Consider the following 26295-nt stretch of genomic DNA (forward strand, 5'->3'; position numbering starts at 1 on the left):
ATGATATCATACAATAGAGAAATTGCACTGCACTGATTTGTCGTGGGAGTGTTGTGATTTGTGTTGCAGTCATGTTCTAATGAATAAACATTGTTTTTCAATATAACTTTTTAATATGTCATGATTTTCATTATTCTACACAATTATTTTGCATAAATGGAATATACTTAAAAGAATTAGGTAGCTTAAATATGCATATTAATCCTAACCCAACATGTTTAGTTTGTTTCTATGAATGGTCACAAAAATAAGAAATATTTAACATAAAGTTGTGCAGCTTACCTCAGTAATGCAGGGTGAAAAGAGTTTTATTTTTTATGTACACGATTAAAACAAAATCTAACATTTTTGCTCCGTGACACAGAGGGACCGTTATTTCAACAGATGGGTGCCTGTATTTGTCAGTATTTATTTGTCAGGTTGGAGGTCATGTTTGACTGCTTTTACCACCTCTACTTTTTTTTTCTTTAAACAAAGTCAAATACATTCAGTGGACTGAAACGGAAGCTGACTAATGGGTTGAGAGTAACGGAGGATATGCGGAGATTTCAGTGACGGGGGAGTCACCTGGGAGAATGCTCCTCAGCGTCGCTATAAAAGCCTGAGCAGATCAAGAGGGGACCATGAGACCGCTTCAGAGAGAAGAAGGGCACCAATCAACGCACTTTAAAATCCTTCTCTCGGACGCTCGACAGAAAGGAACACAGGTGAGATTTTATTTTTCATACCTTCATCCTTTAAAACATCTACATGTTTTCATATCTGTATTGAAATATTCTCACAGTCACTTTCTCTGCTCATCTTTCTGTAGCTCAAACAATGAAAAGCGCTCACTCTTTGGCCGGAGTCCTGCTCCTTATCGTGATCCAAAGCAGCTGGCAGATGCCTGACCAGGACACAGACCAAAACCCCATGTAAGATCAGCTCTCGTCTTATCTCCTTGACATTGACCCCTTTGCCAGGAGGATTACCAAGGTCTCACCATGAGAATATTTGTTGAATCCCCTCCTGAGCTGCAAAGAATGCAGCAAATCTTTTGAAGCAACAGCCAGACTCAAATAGCTCTGATACTTAGAATATGCCTCTGAGTGCAGAATAGCAACCATTACTTTCCTTTTTCTTTTTGTGTTTTTGTTTGTATGTATAAATTGTGTCAATTGTAATTCTCAATGGTGAAAGTCTAAATTTTTTAACATCATTTTTTATGTGAGATGATTTGTATGATTTGTTGTGATTTGTTTGTATGTTTCATGTATTTTATCGCTTCCTTTGGAGTGTTATTTGCAATGTATTGCCAGTTTGAGATGGGGTAGTGTCAGTTAAAGCTTCATTGAATCATTTCACCCTTTCTAGGCTATTGGCTGAGAACTCCCTGTTGGCTGAACCCATTGAGCTCCCAAACATGAAAAGACATTCGGAGGGAACGTTTTCCAACGACTACAGTAAATATCTGGAGACAAGAAGAGCACAAGACTTTGTCCAGTGGCTAAAAAACTCAAAAAGGAACGGGTGAGTGTGGACTTTTCTTGCTGCTTCACTTCAACCTGGTGTTATAATATGAGAGATACTAAATAAAGCTCTGTTTTACATTTTAATTGTATTAATGGTGTAGATTGCTGTATGAATAAACAAAGTGATGTGCAGTTATCGTGACTGTTTGTCTATACAGGAGCCTATTTAGACGCCATGCAGATGGCACCTACACCAGTGATGTGAGCTCCTACCTGCAGGACCAGGCGGTCAAGGAGTTTGTGTCCTGGCTGAAGGCTGGCCGAGGCAGAAGAGAGTGAACTCAACCAATAGCGCCCTAAATAATGCAATGATTCACACTGACTCTGTGCTATTATATGTTGTTTTTTTTTCCTGCTCATGCTATTAAATTCCCCTCATACAAAGTTCTGTCAGCCTTCAGTGAGAAATGTTGTCAACATGCAACAAGTCACGGTATGTTTGAAATGTGTCTCAATCATGAATGCCGTGTGACTTTTTTTCTTTTTTTTTTAATCAAGCATCCACACCCTGATTAATTTGTCATCTTCCTTCTCAGATCACATCAATTTGAATATGTGTTACAATGAACTGCAACAACAATAATTCAATCTGTAGATATTCTCGATACCTTTTCATATTATTCAGATAAATGTCATGTTTAGTTTTAAATAAAGAAATGTGAACAATCCATGAGTTCCCTCTTTAAAGAAATGTCATTATTTAATTTGAAATATTGGTTTGACAAGGATCTCCACCTCAGTGTGTACGTCCACGATCCACCTGGGAATGTCCACAAAGAATATCACTTTAAATCTTCAATCAAAAGGATCTTCAAAGGAAACATTTGCCACGCAGTCGATCGTTAAATGACAATATAAAAGCTGTTGTCGACACCGGTGTCAACGTTTGACAGCGTCTGTTTGTGGAGGCAGGACAAAAAACAAATCAATACAGACGTCACTCCCCGGGGAGGGATGTGCTGTGGGATTTCCGCCAGGTAACAGGATGATGTGTGTCACCTGTCAGCTGTTCACTGGAGGAGGATCTCCCGGTGCTGCTCTGACAGCACGCCGGAGAGGGCCACGCTAAACGCCAAATCACGTCAGTGAGCTCAGACTGAACAGTGACTGGGGTCGACGCTCGGTTCCTCCTCAGTTCCTCCCGCTGCCGAGACAAGAATCCACATGAGCCGGCAGCTCTTGACATGCTTTGGGATGTGCCACCTCTCTAAGCTGTCATCCACATCAAAGCAGCTGCTGGTTGCAGGAACCTCTGCCCACCTCAGTCTATTTGTAGGCCAAATCTCTGACGGCTGGACATATGTCCTCGCATTAATGACACAGGACGTCTGGATGCAGGTATTACGTCAATGCAATGTGTGATCAAGCATGTGCACTTACCTAATCAGCTGCGATCCAAGCCTGAATAATCCTCTTTGAGACTACAATGCAAGGCTTTGTGGTGACTGCTCAAGCAAGGTGAACAGCTTTCTGTAACACTTTATGATAACAACACAAAACATGCTCTACTAATGCAGAATTTAATGCACAAATTATACAGAACAGAACCGTGTAGTCTTTATTGTTCTGCCTGGTTCTCCTGCTCCCCTAGACCACGTACCCTTCTCTCACTCCCGGACCTGCCATCCTTTAACAACCACTAGATGCCCCCCAGACTCTCTTAACAGTCCTGCTTGCCTGAAAACCAGTTTGCACATCTTTCGATCAGATCATCGTCACTGCTATGTGGATTCTTGTTTTCCTGTCAGCTGTCTTTCAGAACCCTGCCTTTGATTTTCACTCATTTTATTTATCCTCCAGCTTCCTCGTCTGTCTGCATTTGGGTTCAATCCCTGATTTGCTGCAGTGCCAATCGCTGCAGTATGATCTGACTAATGGACTCGACAGACAGCCGGCCAGCTCTGCCTGCCCTTTTCCTGGCATGACTTTGGGGTGACGCAGGAAGTGTTTTTTTTTAGCGAAGAGCCAGACTTCCTCAGTCCCTTGCCATCTCCTGGAAGCGAGACCCTGAATTTGGCCAGATGGTAGCATTGTACAGGTGGAAAGTCCACGCTACTTCTGCTCCTCATCCAGTTTCTCTCTCATCCAGTCTCCTCTGCATCCCAGTCAGTTCTTTGTCAGTATGTCATCTTACTTCGTATTAGAAGTCCAGCCCTGGTCTGTTTTTTAGAGTCGCTACGTGATTGTGACGTTCAATGGATTATAATTTACACAATAGTTTTTCTCACTTTGTCCTGGGAATGCATGCAGATTGTAACCTAAAGCAAAAAACAAGGCTAGCGGGTGGTGTTTTGTCATGATACAAGTATGAGCCTACTGTTCTTGAAATTAATGAAGGAATTATTTCTTAATTTTCTTAAAATCTCTAGTTCTTTTCAAACACTATTGTCCGAACAACTGATGTGTAACAGAATCAGATTAAAAGCCTTATGATGGTGACATTTTTTTAATGAATGATTAGCTAAACGTATGACTTGACGCAAATTTACATTTACAATATAAGCAATACACTGACACCAGGAGGCAAAAATACTGGGAGCCTCTGAATACAAGGAATTCTGTGTCAAACATTTTAGTACACAAAATAATTATAAATAACTTTGCATATAAATAGAATTTACATTTTGCCAGAAAGTGCTATTGCATTTGGATCTGAAGATGATATTGCCCTTGATCAATCCCATTAAAGCACTGAATCATAATCATTATATGGGATTCAAATGGATCCATCCCATTACCAGACATCCTACATGTATATGTAAGCTTTTCATTATAAGAATGTGTGCACATTTCCGTATGGCTTTTCAGAAAGTTTTCATGTGGTTATGGTCAAGAATGACTTTTAAAATTTTTTACTAGGTCTTCATATTTAATATCATATCACATTCAATGTCTATAGGACTTAAAGAGGGAGCCTGTATATAAATGATAGAGGATATGTTATGCATTGTTAAATATGTTAATATAATGACTAAATTCTAAGTATAAAACTAAATAAATACAAATTAAGCCAATAACAAAAATGGTGTCTTAGCAAGACAAACCTTTAACGTTTCCATATTTTAGAAGTTTGACAACACAAGAGAACAGAAGGTTTCATGAGATCGCGAAGAGGCCGAATATTTGTGACACATCAGATTACAGTTATTCACTTACAGAACGCACAGAGATTTACAGGATTAAACATGAAGGATTGATTAACTGCAGCATACAATACAGATTTTTTTTTATGAACACGCAGAAGCGACACTGTCCTCCAGCTTCTTCACCTTACTCCTCCTCATCCTCCCGAGTGTTGTGTAACACTGTGAGCCAGCGTTGTAGTGAGGTGTGAGAGTCCAGAAAGAGAAAAACAGATGTATAATTAGTAGATGTGTACCAAGCATGTGCTACTAAAGAAGACTGCAGCGGCGGAGGAATACTCAGAGGCTAGTCCCTGTTTACATTCCTCATGCTCATATTTACACTACAAATATGAGAGTTGTAGCAATCTTTTCACCAACACTCCACAAGAAAGTCAATGAGCAGATTTACTACAATAACAAACTATTCCTTAAATCTAAAAGCCCAAAACCTAAACAACTGAACTAAACATCAGTTCATTTACAGTCTAAGTGCATTAAATACACATGATGGGAGAATTTTTGACGTTTTTATTTCTACTGCAGTAATAGAAGAATGTGCCCGATGTAATCTCCTAGAAATATGTCTGTGAATTAAAACAGTCACAGATTGTTATGCCATCCCTTGTCTTGTGTTAATATTGTACTAACCTGTCTCTCTGCTCCATTCATACCTCAGGCTGCCTGGCTGTTTCTGAACCCTGATTGGCTGATTGAAGGCCCAAGCTGCACAATGTATGCCTAATGAGGCCTCAGCTTATAAAGAGAGCTGTGCTCTCTGGTCTGGTACTCTCGCTTCCCTCTCAGACTGGTGGCAGCAGCCTGGTGTTTTGATTTGGTTTGATTCATTTTATAGTTTTCTTTATGTAGTTTTCATTTACATTTAATCGTACTTTGGTTGGGAAGGATGGGCTGGCATTACTGTTTTCGTTTGTTTCAAGTTTAGTTTAGGCAGTTCAGAGTCTCCGGTCCGATGGCCCATTGTGTGGTTGGCCAAAGAACCTGTTATTCTTATTTTCACCAGCCCATCTGACCTTTTTGTTGTTTTTGTCCAGGTTTAGTTCTTTTTGTTCGGAAATGATAAATTATTTTTGCATTTCAACCTGGTTTTGTTCTTTATGTTATTGGCCTTTGTGGCATTTCGACTTGGTGGCCCTAACGCAGATAAAAAGCACAATCCATAAAAACAAGAAGTCAGCCAGGATGAATGAGCTCATAGCAGTCAAGCTTGTAGATAAATGCTACTGGAGCACCATTTCCTTATTGAAATGTTTACCTAAGCCTATTAAAGCCCACACACAGTGTAGACCCAATTATTACTGAACTTTGATTTAAATGTTTTTAGGTTTTTAATTTGTAAGTGAGTCATAATTCCTAAAAAGACACATTTTGTATTTTCATCTCTGTTAGCAAAAAAACTACCTTAAAGCTTGTTTATTCAATGCCAAACCCCAAAGTCTTACCATAATGTTTTGAGGTCTTGATCTGTCTCACATCTTAGCTGTTGGCAAACCATGTATTTCCAAAAGAACCTTTTGACATTTCATCTGTGATGTTGATGATGGGTATTCCTCTGTGAAAAGATCAATCGACTCTCATCACGATGCAACAGATTCAAATGAGCCGCACTTTAAATGCTTTGGTCGCAAAACAAGTCAAATATAACTTACTTGTTCTCTTCTAATGGCACTTGCACTAATCCCTCGTCTTCTGCCAGTATACTCTGCTCCTCCTCCTGAAGGTTCAATACAACGAATGCTTGTGAATATTGAAAAAAAAGAAGAAATGCAATTGACAAGCATGTCCGTGCAAAGTTATGTTGTTTGTGTTAGCACCTCTTCAGCATCCTCAAGCTTCTTCTTCTTGCTCTCTGGCATGAGGTCATCCAGCCAGCTCATCTCTCTCTTGGTGAAGAAACAGTCCATCAGCTTCCTGATGAACACCAGAGCCAACACCTGCAGAATGAACACACACAGAAACATCTCACTCCACAAAAACCCTAGGACTTAAAAAAGGAGCATGCTGTTCTGCCGGTGTAGCAACGATGAATTTTGTCAACTAAAATATTCATATTTAACACATCGCACCTTTAAAATGAAAATAAAAGACTTGGTCTACATACATTAACATTAATCACAATGTTGGTGGGAGGTGTCCGCACTACTTTCACACCCTGTTCACACTTAGATTCCATGTGTGGTGGAAGGTATGCTGCTGGCGTAATGGCCTGGCGAGTTCTATAATTAGACTGTTTACACACCATCATGGGAAAGACGATGGCCGCCTTGGAGGTCTTGATGACCCAGAGCATAACCAAACAGGTGAGCTGAATGAGGGTGAAGAGGTGCACCTTCCTCAAGGGTACATGTCGTAGATAGATGAAGTCTGGCTGATGCTTAGCTGGCATGCCGAACAGTCTCAGACGGTCAAAGAACTGGAGAGGATAAAGAAGAAAACAATTCTTATGTAACTTCTTTTTTTGGTCACTTGGGGGCAGCAAAACAAGTTGTGGACACGATATTGATATATTATATCATATATCAAACTGTGACGTATTTACATATCTAGAAGACACAGAATAAATGTATCGGAGTCCTGAAGAAAGGCAATTATTCCCTTTCTTTTAGCTCTGTTTTGGTCTCTACCGACTCCTGATGGAAATACCTGGCTCCTTAGCCCCTATGTTGACCAGCTGGCCCAGCTGTATCTGTCTGCCATCTGCTGCTGATAGAGTACACTGGGTTTTTAGAGCTTTTTCACTGAAAACGGCTGCCTTTAGCAGCCCAATATGAATCTATGAGCGGCGTGAGAGTGACCCAAAATGTACATAGGCGTAACAGCTAAAAAAAATTGCTGAATTCGCTATAAATCTCCATAAAGCTGAGAGGACCAGATTCAGGTGACACCTCTCTGTAGGTTTATCACTGCTAGCAACCACTTTCACATTTTCATATTGTTTTCACATTGTCATTTAATGTAATCATAAAAACTATTGATTGGGGACCATTGAAGTTATCTATCTTCATAATACAACAGTATATGCACATGTAATGGTAAAGGCCTCCTAAATGTGACAAACCCACAGAGAATTATCATCTTGCTCTGCAGCTGTTTGGCAATTTTGAGGTAATCGGATTAGCATCCTTTTTAAACAAAAAAAGCTTTTATAAAGTGACAACACGCCGTCTCCAAATCATCAAACAGCAACCAGACACCAAGCTGAAAGTTTCTCCTTCTGCTGGATGTGTAACTGCATCAAGCTGGAGTGTAGAGCGTAGAGGGACACCCGCACAATAAAGCGCTTTGATTTTTTGGTTTTGTATTAATATAAATATAGTTTTCAAATCCAATAATAGAAAGCACTTCAAACTGAAGACTATATATGAAAGTAATGGGGCAATTAAATAACAGCCAGGTGTTCTGTAAATGCTGGGAACACACTGGAGGCCAATTAACACTTTTTATCTGGGCAGCCAGACAATATGGAGGCGATCCCCTATCATGGTTTGGTGAGAATTAACTGTCTACAAAGATTACCCACTAGGAGCATCTAAAAATTACTATTTAACCACACTGGCCAACTGTCTGTCTAATCTCAGCCATGCAGATAATCTAAAAATGATCATATTTTTTTTTACAAATTTACAACTGGGAATTCTGCACAGGTCCTAAAGCGTGTAATAAAGATACTAATCATCATCATTTTAACTCTGGGAGTCCAGACCACTGTTTCCATGCCTCAGCTTTAAGACTGAAAAATAAAAGAAATTATGAAAATGAAAAGAAATGAAAAAGAATGATTTTACCTGAATGCCTCTGAGAGAAGATGCTCCCATGTACAGGAATACTCCATACAACACAGGCATAGGAATGAACTGAGGAACAATAAATGTACATGTCAGTAAATCCCTAACAAGGAAACATATCGAACAAATAAAGAAGGATACTTAAGTCACACTCAGTAGCATTGGAAGAAACACGGATGCACAGCGACCTTCAGCACAGAGGTCATGAAGACGGAGCAGCCCATGAGGGTGAAGATCATGAGGCCGGTGAAGCGTTGCTCTCTGATGCCGAGGAACTTGGGCTGCTCCCCGGGAGCCGAGCACTCCGACTCAAGCTTTAGGCTGTTGACGTGGCTGATGGAGAGGACGGTGGCTGCTACGAACCAGGGCAGGCCCATCAAAGAGCACACGCCGAGCATCACCCCCACTATGAACAGATCCAGGTGGTACCCACAGCCTTTCTGAAGGGCAAAAGCACCGCAAATACAGCTGAAGTGAAACGTTGAAACACATTGAGCTGAAATCAAGCCGGGATGAGAAAAGTACCTTGAGTTTGTGTTCCTTCCTGTTTATGATGACGGCTGTGATCTGCTGGTCCATGAAGATGAGGATGGTACAAAGCAAAGCCGGGAACACGGTAATGACCGCGGTCCACCAGGGGTTAGGCCCCAGCGGGTTGATGAACCAACCTCGATCATCTCTGGTTGGCTGATAAAAATAACCCAAAAAAATAAAAAGATTGTTCTTAGTTTGAAATGTTACATAGCATTTACTTCTTTTGTGGACTAACTTACCTTAAACACACTGGGAACCTGCAGTTTTGGAGAGGGGACCCCTAAGGCATAGTCGACTAAGACCATGGTAAGGATGGTGAAGAAAACAGCAAAGTCACTGATGATGGATCTCACCTGGTGGAGAGAAAACCTTATTCAGCTTCATCTATTTTACCCTCATCTTTCCAAATTTCTATTATGTAGTACCTATAACTGACCACAAGAGGACACCACTGCACTATGCTGCGATGCAGCTGCAGTCTCTCTGAAAAGCCACTCCAATGTGATGATAACGTGTGAAGTGTAGCACCTTTGTGGGGAAGTAACTGCTGAACTTGAACTCCTTGAGGAAGGCGGACATGAAGACGGTGGAGAAGAAGAGAATGACGCACCAGAAGAGGACATCGGGAACGTAGGGTCCATGGGGTCCGCAGGCGCTGCCAACAAACTCCCCGCGCTTTTCAATACAGTCCTGCAACAGATAGAAGGCCGGAGTTGTTTATACCATACCATGAAATTAGCAAGGCACAAGTAACAAACAAGCTCTCCGGTTCAACAAATACAATTTCTGAGCATCCGTTTCCAAAAAAAACTTGCTGAGTACAAAATAAATGATTTGACCTTATAGTGATTTGCAATGAATAATCCAATATAATCCAGCCCACATGCCCTTAATCTCCTCTATTCAGTTCATCTGGGAGGGCACGCCACTTTAAGGGGGAAAACCTAAAAGCACAGTATTCTTTTCAGGGCTTTTTTTTATTATCTTTGTGTAAGTGAAATATTCCACTTATGTTGTGAGTATGAAACCTTTTTTATACTTTATTTCCTACTAATTCAGCATGGCTACAACCTTGGCCTCCAGTGCTTCCCAGTAGATTTCTGAGGCAGTGACGTTGGTGAATTCCCAAAACTTCAGGGTGCCATTGGTGGGGTCAGAAGGCTCGACGCATGAACATCTGTGGGGGTCACATGAACATCTGGGTGACTGAATAATCGTTCATCTGTCGGGGATTTACAGTAACTCCAAGAAACGTAAATACATACATGCGATTACAACACTGAACAGGATATAGTGTGAGAATAAGTGTCCACGTACGAGTACATGGTGAGTTTGTCCAGGTTGTTGTTCTTGTTAAAGGGGAAGTGGTCTCCCAGGTGGATGAGTTTCTCCAAGGCCTCGTAGATGAAGATGATGCAGATGAGCGAGGCGAAAGCTTCCTCTGTGAAACGCGTGATGTAACAAACGAGGGAACTGGCATCTGTAGCCACCAGCACGATGCAGAGGAAAGCTGTCCACAGACCAATACAGGTTCTCAGAGACAAATAGGACAAGCCATACTCCCTATGTGGAGATTAAAGGGGAATAATCATTGTCGGACAGATTTGAGATCAAAGCATATCATATATTGATTGTTTTCTGTCTGAAATGTGGTGGATTGGAGGAAGTCGTCATCACGATGAAATGAAATGGTCTTTTGTTCATACAATCACAACATTTAATGGCATACAGGTCGGATATGATCTAACAGCAAGCCGATAAAGATCTATGCAATCATAAAAAACTATGCAATGTATAGATGAAATGAACAGTGTAATTTAATGAGATAAAAGAGATAAAAAAAAAAAAAACATACTTGCAGAATTTGAACAATATCTTTTCAAATACAAGCACCGGCCCTGTGCTGCCCAGAATGGTGAGGGGCTGCCCGGCAAACAGGGAATAGGCTATTCCAGTCAGCGAGGCTCCAAACAGCGACTCAATTGCACTCTGGGGGATGAGAACGGACAGAGATTATTGGTGGATTCCCTTAAACATCTTTACCATATTGTGCTACAATAGGTTTAATGCAGTGGTGTAGTGGTGGTTGATGAGGTGGGTGTATGGGTAGCACTGGTTTAATGCACCAAATGTCTAGTACAGAACACTGTGTGGATTTAGAGCAAAGGCACTCTAGTTTACAAGAGAGTCTGAGTTTGAGAGAGTTTTTTGAGTTGAAGACCAAAGATAGTTTGATTGATTTGGATTCGGAGAAGACCCGCCCTAGTCTGCCTCTGATTGGCTAGTACTTCTTTCTTTATTTGCAGAATTTGTTGATGAACAACATTGGTGGAAGTTTTGGACAAAAGCGTCTGCTAAATGACCTAAATGTAAATGTAAATGTAAGGTTGGTAGAGTTAACAATTTCAACTCAGTTGTGGAAGATTTCTTAAAGATGGCAGCCTTCTTGAAAAGTGCCCTCGTGTGTAATTGCAATGCTGATTATGGGATAAAAATTCTGAATAAAATGACAAGTTTTAAATGTGGTGTCATAATTAGACGTATAAGACTGATTAAGAAGCTATTTTAAAAATGACACTTCATATGCAAAACGTTTGCCGACCCCTGATTTAGAGGAAAGTGTGTGTAATTACTATGCGTCCTTCTGTCGCCTCGCCCAGCAGTCCTCCGAAGGTGATGACAGGAGACATGCAGGCACAGTAGAGGAAGAGGAAAGAGGCCACACACTGTAGACTACAAGCATCAGTGAAGTCGGACAGGTAGTGGGGCGTCTTGCGCTTGATGTCTAGGAAGAGACCTCCAAACCACCTGGAAATAGAAAAAGGAAATTTAATACATGTTTTCATTTTCAAAAGCATAACAGATAGATATTTTTCTTACACAGCAACATGATTTACATTTTGATTCTGACACCTTAATTGTTTTTTTGCTTTCTTTTCCCAATGTTGAACTTTTGAGTGTGGCTTTGTGTGAAAAGCAACTATGATAGGAAAGTAGCTGTTAATAGACAGGCAGGATGTTTCTATGGAAACCACGTTATGATTAAGTTAACCCAGATATATATAGGGATAGCTATAGGAAACAAAAGTAATACTTTTCAGATGGCATGATTTTTTTTTTTTAAAAGAAGGTCTGTAAATTTTAGCAGCATATAATAAGGGAATACGGCTGTCAAGCAATATATTATTTCAAATAATACTTGATTTATTTTCTTCTTTATTTGCATGAAACTCCACCTCCCAAGCATTATTTAGTGTCCTCTGTCAGCATGAGTGTACTTTCTATTAGATTCTTTCCATCAACACCTCTAAGCACTGAAAACATGCTTTTACTTTAATTGCCCAATTACGATGTTGCAGGAGAAGTAGTGAGCGTTGTGAGTGGGCTGCATGCTGAACTTTCACAGTACTGCATTTCCTGTCGATATGTATTTATGTATTTACAAAATCTACTTGTCTTCATGTCTATTTTAAACGCTATTCGAATGGTGATCATAAATCAGACAAAAAATGTCTCTTCCTTCCATTTCCATTTGTGATTCCCCACCTTCCAGTACGCTGCAGTTCTGGACCCCCGTGGCCTCCTTCCTCCTCTTCCTCTTCACCCTCTGCTAATCCGTTAGGTAAAATGTTACTTTTCTTCCTCTTCTCCTGTGTAACAAACAATCCACAGCAAGTAACATTTCCTTTACAAACAGTAAAGAGAAGAAACGTAAGCAGCCGGCTAACTAACTAAAATCCCCACTAACCTGAGAAGGAACATTTTTTGGTGGTTCTATCCGTATGGATGGGTCCCACTCTCCTGGAGGCAGGACTGTCACTTGATCGAGGAATTCATCAATCCCAGCGATCAGATCATTGCGGTCTTTAGCTTTATAGGCAACATCGTGGAAAACCTGGAGGCGATAAAAGGAGGCAAAGTGAATTAAGGCTGCAATCCGGACTCAAACTGACTCAGAACATACTGCACTGAATATGCGAGACCCACCCCTCCCCCTGTATTTGTCATCCTTCATGATACATATACTTTATACGCTCACGGATATTTGTTTGGATATATTTGGATATACTGTAATCGAACAAATTGAACTATGTATGAATATGTGCAGAAAATGCAGTACAAACTTAAGACCTGCTCACAAGAGCAGCAGCCAGGTATGAATCCGACCCACAGCCCTTTGCATGTCGTCCCCTCTCCTCTTTCCTCCCCGCAAAAGTCCCCCACAATAATCTTCCAAAATTTTAAATAATATCTCATCAAATCTACTCATTATTGCAAAGTTTGGACATCTTTTGCTCCTCTGTGATGATGGATGGCAGCCTAAAACCCAGACAAAAGGAGGACATGAGGGCTGACTAAGCACCATGTCATAAAAGCTCTGAGCTGTGTTTCATGCTGAGAAATGTTCCAGCACTTCAAGAATTTGTTGAGTTCTGTTTAGCTGTGAATTTAAACAGAGTGGCGAAGATCTGAGCTCGATATCCGGTTGATAATCCAAACAAACCCCCTGCAGGATGCTAACCTGGCAACAAGGTGTTATTCTGGTGAATTCTTACCTCATCTGTCATAAGTGTTGCAATGGACCTTCCAATCTCATGATACTGAGGCCCTCTACCGACGGGCCCTAAGAGAATAAACAGAAACCTAAAGGCAAACAAAATGATGAAATACATTTTCAAATCAAATCTCAATCAAAATGAACTGGCATTTATGAAACGTCAGGAAGGGTTCAGTTGGATAATATATATCTGCCTGCAGTCACCTTGTGGCGATGGGGACTTCAGCCAGCCCACTGAGCTGGACCGCCGGGGAAAGGCGGACAAATGCTGCCACCGGCTTGTTGAGAAACTCCATCTCTCCCACCAACACGTTACACGCCTCGGCCCCGGCCGGGATCTTCTTCATGAAATGAAGGTCTATCTGAAAGCGTTCAGAATACCACGTGAAAGGCCTCGACACCCTCTCCGGTTAGATTAGTCTAAGCTTCTTTGACTGAGAGCATGCTTTGAGAAAGCAAAACAGATCACTCATGTCCCAAAGTACATGCTATAAATAAGTCATTATTTCTGCGGTGCATCCTCACATTAAGCCCTGAATGTAATGGTTTGACAGCATCCTAGGCTAAATATAGTCCAGCTGTCCAGGCTGTGTGTGTTATGGGGTGTTACAAAGTTGCAGATGTGTCACAACAGAATTATTACAAAAGATTATTGAAACATGAGTGTTAGTTTGAACTGTTGCGTAATAATAAAAGGACAAATTTAATTGAAATGATGCCTGGAAGCGCTAAACGCTGACCCAGAGTATGAAACTGGGGTAATCTGGTCCTCCCACAACAACACAGTGACACTGCCTTACACTCTGTTATTGTACAGAAAACTTGGGAATGTTCGAGGTGTTGATTTTTATAATCGTTTGATTTTATAAGTGTTGAAATGTTTGTTCCTTTGTGGAGTTCGAGCGGCTTTTTAAACCCATCTACACATTGCATTAGTGTTTAAGTAAACAGTGATTAAGATTATTGAACTGGACAAAAGGTTAAACTCTTATACATTATGCAAAAGGTTTCGATTCAGATGTCATCTTTGTCTTTGCTGTGTGTGGTTGTAATACCTAACGTGGTTATAATCCTAATCCTTTACTAGCTGGTCTTTCCATTAAAAATATCAACAATGTTCTCCTGCTCATTGTTGATATGAACATCCTGCTCATATCCATCAAATATGACATACTTTTAGTTAGAATTATGGGTTTATGTCACATATACGCAGCTATACAGTATCCTGACAGTCCCACAATACAACTGATAAAAGTGAAATCAGTCCCCTTTGACACGGATACAAGATCCTTTACATACGTATCAATACATAGAAAGATCCTCAATTACAAGTAAAATACAAGCATCATTTTATTATTACTGTACGCAAATTATAAAGTATCAAAAGTACTCATAATTCAGAAAATAGTGTGACTATCATGCATTTGAATATTGTATTATTATTTCTGATGCTGTAGACAGCACTTTATTGTTGCAGCTGTTAGAGGTGGAGCTAATGCTTTATATAATAATATATACTATATATACATTTTATATATTGCTAGGTATTTTATCAATAACAATGTGTTATATTTTGTTATTGATGAAATATTCTACATATGAAATCTTACTTTGCAAATTTAGCTGCCGCGTGTTTCCCTCTGACATGACAAGTCGATGTATAACGTAGTTTGAAATGGAATTACTCATGAAAAGGGCAAGTTTTGCAGTTAGTATGCACATTACAAACACAGTTCCACAGTTTTGAAGATTAGAATAATTCGAAAAACTGTCAGCAGAATAATGACTTCATGCACAGCAGACTTTGAGGCAGGTAGATATTATGACTTTATTCTCATTGAATTGCAACGTTACTCTTCCTAATATTACAACATTTCCCTCAAAATAAAGTTGGATATTGACAGTACAACATGTATTACAGTACATCTGCACAGTGTGTGTACTATACCTGTACTATACTGTGTACTATACCTTGCTGAAGTCCACAGAAGTGCTCTCTCTATTGACGTCCCCTTTTCCATCTGGACCCGCTAAATGAGACTGGGAGGCCATCATCTGACCTGGATAATCCATTAAGGAGAATTTAGATTAAATTACAGGATAGTTTCAACATTTCAGCAACTGGTGCGTTCACTAAAATGTCAAGTATACCATAATGTCAAGAAACAAATCACACGGCTCAAATGGGAAAACTTTCACTATACTTTTGTGGAGAAAACCATGATTTGTATTGTTGCTCATGTCAGCATGATTTCTGCCAGGTCTGGCCTAATTTCTGGGTTCATTAAACAGCAGGCTCAAAAATTAACACTAATTACAGTGTTTAATACGCTCACAAAGCATGGTGCAGAGCTTATCGGAGATTGTTGCTTTGAAATAAGCTTGAAGCTACACGGTGAAATTATATTACTCATGAAAATGAAAAAACGGTTTAACATACGGTCCGGTGTGTCCTGCGCTACTAAATTGGTCGTGTGGAATTCTGGCAAACCTGAAGTTTATAAAACGCAGTTGGCAATGATATAGGCGAGCAATGCTTCCAATTAGAAGCGTGTCCTGTACTTAATTTAGCCCAGAATTCAACCAAATACTTCTTGTGCTGCAAGATCAACAGTACACAGATTTGCGTATTTATAGAATGTACTTTTGCACATTGTTTTTTGTTGTTGTTGTTGTTGTTGTTTTATCTTCATTTTAATTCAACCACTTCAACCCAACAAAAACAAGCTATTTGGAGTTGACAGTATCAACAGGAATCAGGAGGAGATTCGCCTCTGCAATATGTTTTTTTTTTAAGTATAGGCTGGGAAAGGGGCAAGGGGATACTGTATAAACCAGCATCTGTTGACTTCAGTGGGGCTGTGGCAGGTGGTGGGCAGATGGTGGCTGGTGTAGAGATTCAGGAATGAAGAGTAGACGGAACATACGCAAGTTCAGACCATATGCATGTAAGATACAGATACGCATATTGCACATTTGCAAAGTATCTACTCTTAAATACGTTCAGCATAGAATAAAAAAACAAAACAAAGCTGTGAATCCCACCCTCTCTCTCTCTCTCTCTCTCTCACCATTCTTGTCCAGGTGGAGCTCTGACGTCCGTCGGCCCATGTCAGCGATGGAGCGCACAATCGGCAGGCGATTAGCCAGCTTCTTTTGGTTCTGGTGATGGTGCTGCTTCAGCAGGGTGTCGCGCACTCTCTTCCTGAGCTCATCTCCCAGTGGGGAGTACAACTCCTGGTGGTCCAAGACCATGTCTGTGGTAGACGCAGAAGGACAAGCTGTATGGACTCATGTTTCAGGGTTCCAGCGGACAGTGACTTGAATTTAACGCATCAATATCCTAGATTTCAAACTAAGCCAAAAGCATTTTCCGTTGAGAGGTACAATTCCAGCTAATTATGTAATCATGACCAATAAAACGTTTTCTCTCGTCCTTACCTGCAATCTCTTCAACGGTGTTGGCCCTCATGTCGAGCAGCACTGTGCTGTTGATGATGCAGCTTCGCAGCTCAAACAGGCTGTGCAGAGACAGCGTGGCCACGTAGGGTTTGCTCCATCGCTCCCCTCCGTCCTCCACATCCTCCTCAAACTTCAGCCACCTGCAACAGGAGTTTGAGTACCAGTCAAGAACGAGGCCGGCAGACGGCGAACAGGCTGGCCATCTGTTCTCGCCGCAATAACGACACTCATTTACTTCCCCTTCCTTATTGCGTCTCATCAGGGTATCACTGTGGATAAAATATGTCTGACTTGCCATTTGAGCAGAAGAACATATCATACGATGAACAAATTCCTCATCTTGAGCAACACCGCCAATTATCAAAGTAACAATACGTTCATCCCCTGAGAAAATACAACGAGGAATTGTGATTACTTAAAGGCAGAGTAGGTCAATTGGGAAAAACCACAGAGACTTTGACTTTGAACGCATCGCAAACCGGAAAAGTCCCGCCCCCTTCGTTCAGACCTCTGTTCGAAGCCGCTTCCCCAGAGCGCCAAAGAGTGCAGAGTGAAATCAGAAAGTAAGTTATGACAGGCAGGAAGTACAATTATTTCCACTGGCCTCTTTTGATTGGACGGGGTTTTTGCAGTCCTGCCACGGCCACAGATTACATTTTTACTTCTTTTTTTTTATGTCAGAGCATTTATTGTATCCGTTGCTATCAGTATGTTACAAGTAATATAACAGAAAGTGTTTCTGAATAGAATCACCTACTCAACCTTTAATGTAACGGAAACACAAACGTACACAGCTATATTTCTCATCAGTATAAGTGGGACTGTGTGCATGACTGATCCGTTCACTCAGAGCTTTCAGTAATGACATGTAAGTCATACACGTTAATGACATGACAGTCTAACAGTACCTGGCACTTTCCCTCCACTCAGTCTCCTCTCCGTCCCGCACACAGATTTCATCCATCTCTGTGAAGAGGTCGTGAGGAATGTGCTCCTCATCATCATCCTCAGTGCCCAGCAGGAACTGGACTCTCTGGGAGGGAGTGTCTGGGAAAACAAGAGGTGGCACTGAGAGCTTCAAGCTGAAGGTCCAACTGAGTATCATGAGTAAGAGACATCGTGAACAATTTTTCATAGCTAGTACCATAAACGGGAGACTCTCTACCCTCTGCCAAGGTGGGGGCCAGGTCCCTGCTCCTTTTCCTGTGTTTGTTTCCGTGGTGATGGTGCCTGCGATGGCTGCGGTGCCTCGTACTGCCCAAGGGGACGTGGACCCCGATGTAGAGAGTCCTGTGTCCTGGAGACAAACCCCACAGTAGTTAGAAGACTTCAACAGGCTGTGTGTGTGTGTGTGTGTGTGTGTGTGTGTGTGTGTGTGTGTGTGTGTGTGTGTGTGTGTGTGTGTGTGTGTGTGTGTGTGTGTGTGTGATCACAGATAATCATTATGATCTCATACCTTCCCAATGCCTTGCATAACTATGTATGTGTGTCTGTGTTTGTTGTGTTTGTGCAAGAGAGAGGGAGAGAGAGAGAGAGAGAGAGAGAGAGAGAGGGGGAGAGAGAGAGAGGGAGAGAGAGAGAGGGAGAGAGAGAGAGGGAGAGGGAGAGAGAGAGAGAGAGGGAGAGAGAGAGAGGGAGAGAGAGAGAGGGAGAGGGAGAGAGAGAGAGAGAGAGAGAGAGAGAGAGAGAGGAGAGAGAGAGAGGGAGAGGGAGAGAGAGAGAGAGAGAGAGAGAGGGAGAGAGAGAGAGACAGAGAAAGGGAGAGAGAGAGGGAGAGAGAGAGGGAGAGAGAGAGAGAGAGAGAGAGAGGGAGAGAGAGAGAGACAGAGAGAGAGAGAGGGAGAGGGAGAGAGAGAGAGAGAGGGAGAGAGAGGGAGAGAGCACTCATAAGTCAGCCCACTCAGCTTCACTGCAGTGAAGATTCAGACAAGCACATACAGTGCTCTGTAAAAATACTGCATATATGCATGACTAAAGTCATTAATTAAGGTATTCTGTCATAAAATAAAACTATTATTTATTATTTAAATCACACACATAGTATTTTTCCCAAAGGTAGACATATCTCATTATCATGTGTTTGACAACATGTCAATAATTCAACTTACTACAAAGATGGAAGCCACTTTTTATTTTACTTTTTTATTACAGATATATTTTCTTTCTTTTTGCTATTAAGCTCTGGAAAGAAGGCAAATAGGAACCTAACAATAAATGTACTGATTCAATGTTATTTTTTCAGTTAAGGTATAAGTAAGTTCTGTTCAGTTGTCATCTAATATGCAAAGACAGGTACAGTATAATGCTATATATAAAGGCTACCTGCATTATAGCTGTATTAGATAGATAACTATAGTTCCCTTAAAGCTAAAGGTAACATAAAATGCTGTTTTGTTAATAACTTCATACTAACATAACACTAAAAAGCTAACGCTAAAACTGAAATGTGGTGTATTCTTATGTCTCTGCAGATGCAGATGGGAAAACCTGCTGACCTTTAGTTCGCCAAAGTTACTCAATCATACTGTTTGCATGTTGTTTTGATTGTCCGTGTTTTTCAGTGAATTGCTGATGCGAACTCAGCTCACCCACGGTTTCTACCTCCCACTCGGCTCTTGTATTTCAACTAGGAAAAAGCTGTCAAAGGGAAAGCAGTCGTTTTCAGGACAGAGTGGGCGGACTAAGCTACAGCAACCTGCTCCAAGCGTTTTTCCATTTCCAGATGCATTCAGTGCAGTAAGGTACCTTCGAGATCCTCCTGCCCGAAGTTGGTTCTCTGTTGGGACCGCGTTCCACCTCGGTCCACCACAGCCTCGTCATCATTCCTCTGTTGGACACATAGTGGCAAACACACATTCAACATGATGAACATCAGTCCCGACCACGAGTCATAAAATATCTTATGTCAGCTGCAACGGGAGCATCTATTCCAGCAACATAGCATTAAAACAAAATGTTTGTTGACTTGGCCTTGCCTCAGAGTCGAGGGCATTATGAACAAACACATTATCCCGCTGAATGGCACCGTTGCCACTGCAACGGATTGCTCGTCTCATCTTGTAGAGGAAAGTGCATCTTAGGCCGAATAAAAAGCTTTTCATAATGGCAAATTGCCCACCTACAATTGAATTTGCAATGGAGCTCCAGCATTAGTGTAGTCCTCATATATCCTGCCACTCATTCCTCTCACACATGCCCACTCAACATTTCCTTACTGTCATTGTCTGAGGCTGTCAATCGCGTCATCAGCTGTTTCCCTCAGATGGTTACATCACACCTACATTGTCTCTCTGTCTGCCTCCAATTTATGCTGCTTCCCATCACCGCTCAGTCTTCGCCGATGCATCACTGCATCGGCGTCACGAGCCTTCCAGTGTCAACAGAATCATCAGCCAGGTTAAGTTCCGTCTAGACAGTCTAAGCACCTGAGACTTTCTGCTAATGCTTTACCTGTCATCTGTAAACTTTTCTTAGTTTCCCCCTATCTCTCCTGATTGAACTTCTTTTAAAGGTGCTTCATTTGCAGTGAGCTGTATTACTTTAATGGGATCCGAGCTCATGACCATGAATGTCTTCCACCAATTGTCATGAGGATCCAGTGGGTGTCGAAATTTCCGCTTTGGACTAGAGTGACACAATTTTTGCTGAACGATAATGCTCATTGGATTTCAGATTAAAATGAATTTGACGCTGTCATTTCCTGTCAATCCATGCAGCAACAGCTGGGATGGAGAATGCAAACATACAAGACAAGAGAGCTCTGCAGAATCAATCCTGTCCCCCGGAAATAGTGATCAGATTCAAATGATTACGCTATAAAGCTCGCTTGATACCAGCTTTTCACAGAGCCATCTTGACCACCAGTTGACCATCATGGCATTATGATAATGAAGGGCACTGCTGTTCACAGCTGCATGAGCTGGACAGACCACAGGGCTGATGTTGATAATCTGTCTACAAATACACTGGCCATGATCAGCATCCCAGCTCAGATTAAACCGACAGTATATTTGTTACTCACCAGACACATTAGCCCATATTAAATATGCACTGGATTCAATGTGGACCAAACCGTCGATCACTTTTCAGCGCTTTGAGACAAACTGCATCTTTCAAAATTCATGAATTGTTTTCTTACTCAAACTCAGCCAACCAAGTCTATCTGCATTAACACGATGATTTTACATGTTTGCAACTTTACAAGATAATGTGGAGGGGACGTTAGGCGTATTTTAAGAGATATGCCAAATGCAGAAGACAGGGTTGGCTAGCACCTTTATATTATCTGTATCTATCATATAGTAGTGAATATGAATAGTTTTGTGTTTGGTTTCAGTTTCTGCACTTAGAAATTACTCCATGCAACAATGGCAACACAGGATAATAAACCCAATGTGTTGTTTAGAGATGCTGTTACATGTGTTCTCCAGTAGAGGGCGCTTACACGGTGTGATTGCAATAGCAGCAAGCATTTCCCAGTATAAAATGCCATAAAACAGTTCTAAACACTTGATTAATCCAGTCATATTAAATTGTTGTGGTCTTGATAAGTTGTTCTTATATTAGGTCGCGAGCTGTCAACATATTAGAGACAATTCATGTTACGTTATAAATATCGTTGCGGTGCATTGCAGTCTCGTATGCTAATCTGTTTGTTTTGCTAGCTAGCATGAGGAGAAAATGAATGATAAATGCTATTTAAGTTCAGATACTTTTATTATAAAACCAAACGGAGTTGTGTGAAGTTTTTCCAAATGTTTTAGTTTAGTTATCGCAAACAGAACAGGACTGCTAGATAGTTGGTGATAAACTGTGCTAAAAGTTATGCTAATCGTAAAGCTAATTGCTAGTTCTGGTGAGTGAAGCAATACAGACATGGTGGTGAAATTTTAAAGGAGCATTTCACCTATTTTGTTGCTGCTAAATCACCTTGATTAGCAGAAATAATCCACTTCAACTGTGATTTAACTCATTCTGGTTTTTAAAGTGTTTAGTGTTTACGTGTTTGGTGTTTCACTTTTCACATTTAAAATGTAAAATATATAAAATATGTATAAAAAGAGATCATGAGAAATGTTAACTGAGAAAAGATATATCTAAATAATTAATTGTTTGCTAAAATACCGTGACATATGGTCATTAATGATAAGTAATTAATTCTTTGTAGTTAAAATATTAATTGTTGTGATACATGACAATTCATTTCATTTAAGTATATTCTTGTTTTTATTAAGATAATAAGTTGATGCAGTGAGAGTGTAATCAGTTAACTTACAAGTCTGCACTATTTGGTTTTGTTGTTGTTGTTGAGTACCAAAAATACTGACAAACTTAACGATGGCGAGCCTTGCCCAACAGAACTGTGGAAAGTTACTTTCATAAATAGATGAATAAAAGATACTCCAAAGACAACAGTGATACAGATTATAATGCTACCTGCTGAAGAAACACTTTTGGGGAGAAAAATGTTTCAGGTGCAAAAGTGAATCCTGAGATGCGTATTCAGGATTTTGGGTTGCATAAGTGAATTTATGGATGATAGATTAACTGTTCCTGTAAAGGGGATAATTGTAAAAAGAGATGCTATGATGCTAAAACGTGCTGACAGGTTGGCTACTAATCAAGACACGGTGATCAGAACCGGATCAGATCAATAAACAGGAAACAGGAATCCAAAGAGAGTACACCCTACTGGTGAATGTTAAACCAAAACCATGGTACAGTAAAGGGCTGGCAAACGACACAGCTGAAGTGATATTGCAGGATGTGGCACATACTTGGATCTGATCCCTACAGATGGCTGTGGCAATTTTGGAACCATCAGTGGCAGCAATATCATTAACTCTGCAGGCTTTCATGTGGCGCATAAAACACTGTAATCCTTAAATGTTTCTGCTATAAATGTTAACATCCTGTAAGAGGACACATTAGTATTATTTTTAGTTTTTCCAGAGATGCTATTTGAGATCTTTTGCAGCTTTGAGCCCTCATTTTGGCAGACTTAGTGTATTCATCTCCACGCTGCAAGATGGATCAGTGGTGGTCAGCACGAGAAAGCTGTTTTCCACTTGTATTTTTGCCAGGATGTTACACCCATTTTTATCACTTAGAGATTGTGGTCCCTTTCTGCAAAATGTCTGTCCCGTGAAACACATCTTGCCCTCTTTTCACCACATAATCTGAGCATTCCCTCAATACAAGTGCCGCATGTCCTACCTGATATTTCAAGAGCCAAGGAGCCTCCAAGTTTTCAGAATGCATGAGCGCTCCCTCTTTGTCCTCTGCGATATAATCAGTTTAGACTCAGTGCAACACAGTCTAAAAACTGAGCTCTGCAGTGCAAACTCCTGCTGTGCTGCTTCACACCATGCCCGATAGACACTAATGCCCTTCTGTTGTGACAAACAACAGTCATTTGTGATTGAGCATCTATCGAGAGAGCTGCCCGTCACTCCACGGTGAGATTATAGCGGCGTTATCAGCATCTCATCAAAGGCTTGATTTCCAGCATCCCTATCCTCTTCCCTCCTTATATGTGTGTGATGTAAACTATACATAAAATTGGCACATCGTATCATATCAAGTTGGTCACTCCAACGTGTGTTTCTGCAGCTCCACCAATGAGTCTGTCATCTTCTTCCATTCTTTAGAATTCAATTTTTTTTAATCAATTTCCTCAATGCAACACAAAAGAACGTTTAATATGTCAGATTTTAATTTCGACTTTGTTCCTCATAGTAGTAGAAAATCCGAACTCACCAAACTCCGACGGTCAACTGATGAGCCACAAAAAGAATTGACCTGAAAGATAAACAATCATCACTTTAGTGTTAGAAGGATCGGTTCAGCAACTCAAAACACTTTCCTTTCAGACACTCAGACATGTGTTGCTCCAAATCAACTGCAGATTAAATCTGAAGTGCTATTTTTTATTTTATTTTTTTTAAATGCTCAGTGACATTCAAGGCCAGGTTACGACCTTACATTTTGAAACCAAAGCCACATGGCTCTAAAAGTACTAACAGAGTAAAGAAGCTCAGTCGGTCTAAAACCTTCAGCTAAATGGGTGGGGGGGGGGGGATCTGTTTTCATGTAAACAGCATATGGATGATGACAACAAATCTACTCCAAAGTGATCAGCAAAGACCGATGGTGATGGGCCCACGCATCTCTGAGAACATTCCCTGAGAGACTTCTTTAATGTCAGTAGAATTTACCATTCCCTCCCCAGATACTACTTGTTTCTGTCTGTGCGACCATGTGTACGTCCTTTCTCAGAGCAGCATCACACCACCATACATTTTTACACCTTAATCTACTTCACGACTTTATTCTAAGGTCACCTCTGCCTGAATCTTCCTATATTAAAAGTAAATCTGCCCCAAAAGAGATTTATAAAACGCTACAGCACAAAGTAATGGAACATCACTTACTGTAATCACTCCTTTAGCCTATATTACTGTAAAACTGCCTCATTCTGACAAATAAAGCCTCCTGTTTCAACTCAGAAAGAAACTTTCACATCATATATTACAAGTCACATGTTGGCTCACATAAAATAGATTGAATATATTAGCTTTGCAGGTGAGCTACTCCTGCTGCAGAGCTCCACAGGTTGCTGCTTTATCACCTGAAAACACATCCCCTTAAACAATTTTATACCTGAAGAACCGGTTGCATTTTTCATAACTCTTAAATCTTCTGACAGTATAGCACTTTACGCTCTGGGTAAATAGGCGTCCTGAATTATTAAGTCGACACGAGCAGGCTAAACATTTGTCCCAAGAGGTTTGTCGTTACCGTTGGCAGCAGCGGCTCTATCTGAGCGCCTTGGTCCGTGGAGTCCATCTTGCTCCCTCGGCAGTATGAGCGCGCAGTGTCGGCGGTGGAGGTGGGAGACGCAGCAGAGACCCTCCGCCGCTGAGAGTCCGGGCAGGTGGAGCAGGAACCGGAGCGACCAAGCGGCTGGTCACGTGATCACGTCACCGTAGGTCGGCAGCTCGCTGGTGACTCGCGGCTCTCGCGCTCATAGAAACATGCGCATCTCTGCCACGCTGACGGAGGACGCGTCACTCCTAAATGTTGAGCCTTGGTTCAGACAGAGATAGTCTGGTGCAATGTCTTATTATTATTAGAGTGACTCGGTGGGCAGAAGCTCTCTAAGAACATCTTCCTCGCACTCCAAAAATACATTTAAAAAAAAGACATAAAATCATTCAAATTGCACATTTTAATGCTATTTTCAAAGTGATTTATTAGAACATATCTGTCCCATAAAATGTTTCGTCTGAGACAGATGTTTTCCTGAATCTCCTCAAACATCCTTTCACTGAACTTATGATGTAAAGCAGATTTATAACTGGTTGATAATGAAGAACATTATAGTAAATGCAAAAGCAGAAACTAATCAGATACGAAGAGATTCAATAATAACAATAATTATTATTATTTTGGGATGTTATGGTGGAGCAAGAACATGATTTACAATAACAGGATCCCAGATGCATACTAAATGTCTCTGATCCCCTTTTAGATGACGCTGGTCCCCTTCAACTTTTGACCCCTGAAATTATCACCTTTTTAAAGGGAAGGTTCACTCCAACATCAAAAATACATATTTCCCTCCTGTAGTGCTATTTGTCAGACTAGATTACACTCATAGTGATAAAAGCAGCAAAAAAGAGGAGAGGATTTTGTCACCCAATGCCACTGCATAGAGTTCAAGGACGGGTGGTGTTTTTGAATTGGGACTTGTAGTTTTAACCGCGTTTCTCGTTCCCTGTGTGATGTGTTGTGGGTTCAGTCTGAAACCATTTTGGCGCTGCAGTTCTGAGACTCTGTAACAGCAGGGGTTCCTTTAGCTGATATAATAATAGTAGCATCGCCATCTGGTGTCACAATCCACGTGTAGTTGAATCCAGTGGCAAACCGCAGTGTAGCTTTTAATTGAGTCATAAATAGAAGTGTGTTTATCAAAACACTCCTTTAAAAATATATGTATAGGCTACATATATATTTATATATATATATTATGTATATATATAAATACATCTCATTGCTGCCTCTGGACTGGACTGACCTCCTGGGGCCACATAATGAAAATGTGTTTGATTATTGCATTCAGTTATCGCCATCTACTGTTTATCTGTGGGAAAGCTTAATGCTGACTAGAGAGTATTTAAACACACACACACACACACACACACACACACACACACACACACACACACACACACACACACACACGCACGCTAAATGCCACACGTCTTATTGACAGGTGTTAGCGTCTCCTTTACAACGAA

General features: G+C 40.9%; 2 protein-coding genes across 2 annotated transcripts; one reads left to right on the forward strand and one right to left on the reverse strand.

The window, feature by feature from the left end:
• The first annotated feature begins 236 nt into the window (after positions 1–236).
• gcgb (glucagon b) lies at positions 237–2126 on the forward strand. The gene is made up of 4 exons (XM_084023766.1): positions 237–707; positions 812–914; positions 1354–1509; positions 1670–2126. Exons 2-4 carry the CDS (start codon positions 820–822, stop codon positions 1788–1790), a joined length of 372 nt encoding a protein of 123 aa, XP_083879892.1. The 5' UTR covers positions 237–707; positions 812–819; the 3' UTR covers positions 1791–2126.
• Positions 2127–3960: 1834 nt separating this feature from the next.
• On the reverse strand, positions 3961–24995 carry slc4a10b (solute carrier family 4 member 10b). Its single transcript, XM_084023068.1, has 26 exons — positions 24794–24995; positions 23753–23794; positions 19739–19820; positions 18138–18290; positions 17902–18040; positions 16973–17133; positions 16603–16788; positions 15503–15591; positions 13736–13893; positions 13530–13617; positions 12722–12868; positions 12520–12623; positions 11607–11781; positions 10829–10962; positions 10291–10536; positions 10045–10150; positions 9502–9663; positions 9213–9326; positions 8965–9126; positions 8628–8879; positions 8440–8508; positions 6894–7067; positions 6469–6588; positions 6304–6368; positions 6097–6206; positions 3961–4816 (listed from the first exon to the last, which is right to left on the reverse strand). Exons 1-25 carry the CDS (start codon positions 24839–24841, stop codon positions 6131–6133), a joined length of 3252 nt encoding a protein of 1083 aa, XP_083879194.1. The 5' UTR covers positions 24842–24995; the 3' UTR covers positions 3961–4816; positions 6097–6130.
• Between the last annotated feature and the right edge of the window lie 1300 nt (positions 24996–26295).

The sequence above is a fragment of the Eutrigla gurnardus genome, assembly GCF_963514095.1.
Source record: "Eutrigla gurnardus genome assembly, chromosome: 12".
NCBI classification, from domain to species: Eukaryota; Metazoa; Chordata; class Actinopteri; order Perciformes; family Triglidae; genus Eutrigla; species Eutrigla gurnardus.

Excerpts from the sequence above, each read along its gene's own strand:
- gcgb (XM_084023766.1), top strand. The coding sequence starts at position 820 with ATGAAAAGCGCTCACTCTTTGGCCGGAGTCCTGCTCCTTATCGTGATC. Across the intron at positions 915-1,353 it reads GACACAGACCAAAACCCCAT|GCTATTGGCTGAGAACTCCC; the intron begins GTAAGATCAGCT and ends CACCCTTTCTAG. Across the intron at positions 1,510-1,669 it reads AAAAACTCAAAAAGGAACGG|GAGCCTATTTAGACGCCATG; the intron begins GTGAGTGTGGAC and ends TTGTCTATACAG.
- slc4a10b (XM_084023068.1), bottom strand. The coding sequence starts at position 24,841 with ATGGACTCCACGGACCAAGGCGCTCAGATAGAGCCGCTGCTGCCAACG. Across the intron at positions 11,782-12,519 it reads GAACTGCAGCGTACTGGAAG|GTGGTTTGGAGGTCTCTTCC; the intron begins GTGGGGAATCAC and ends TTCTATTTCCAG. Across the intron at positions 9,127-9,212 it reads AGGTTCCCAGTGTGTTTAAG|CCAACCAGAGATGATCGAGG; the intron begins GTAAGTTAGTCC and ends TATTTTTATCAG.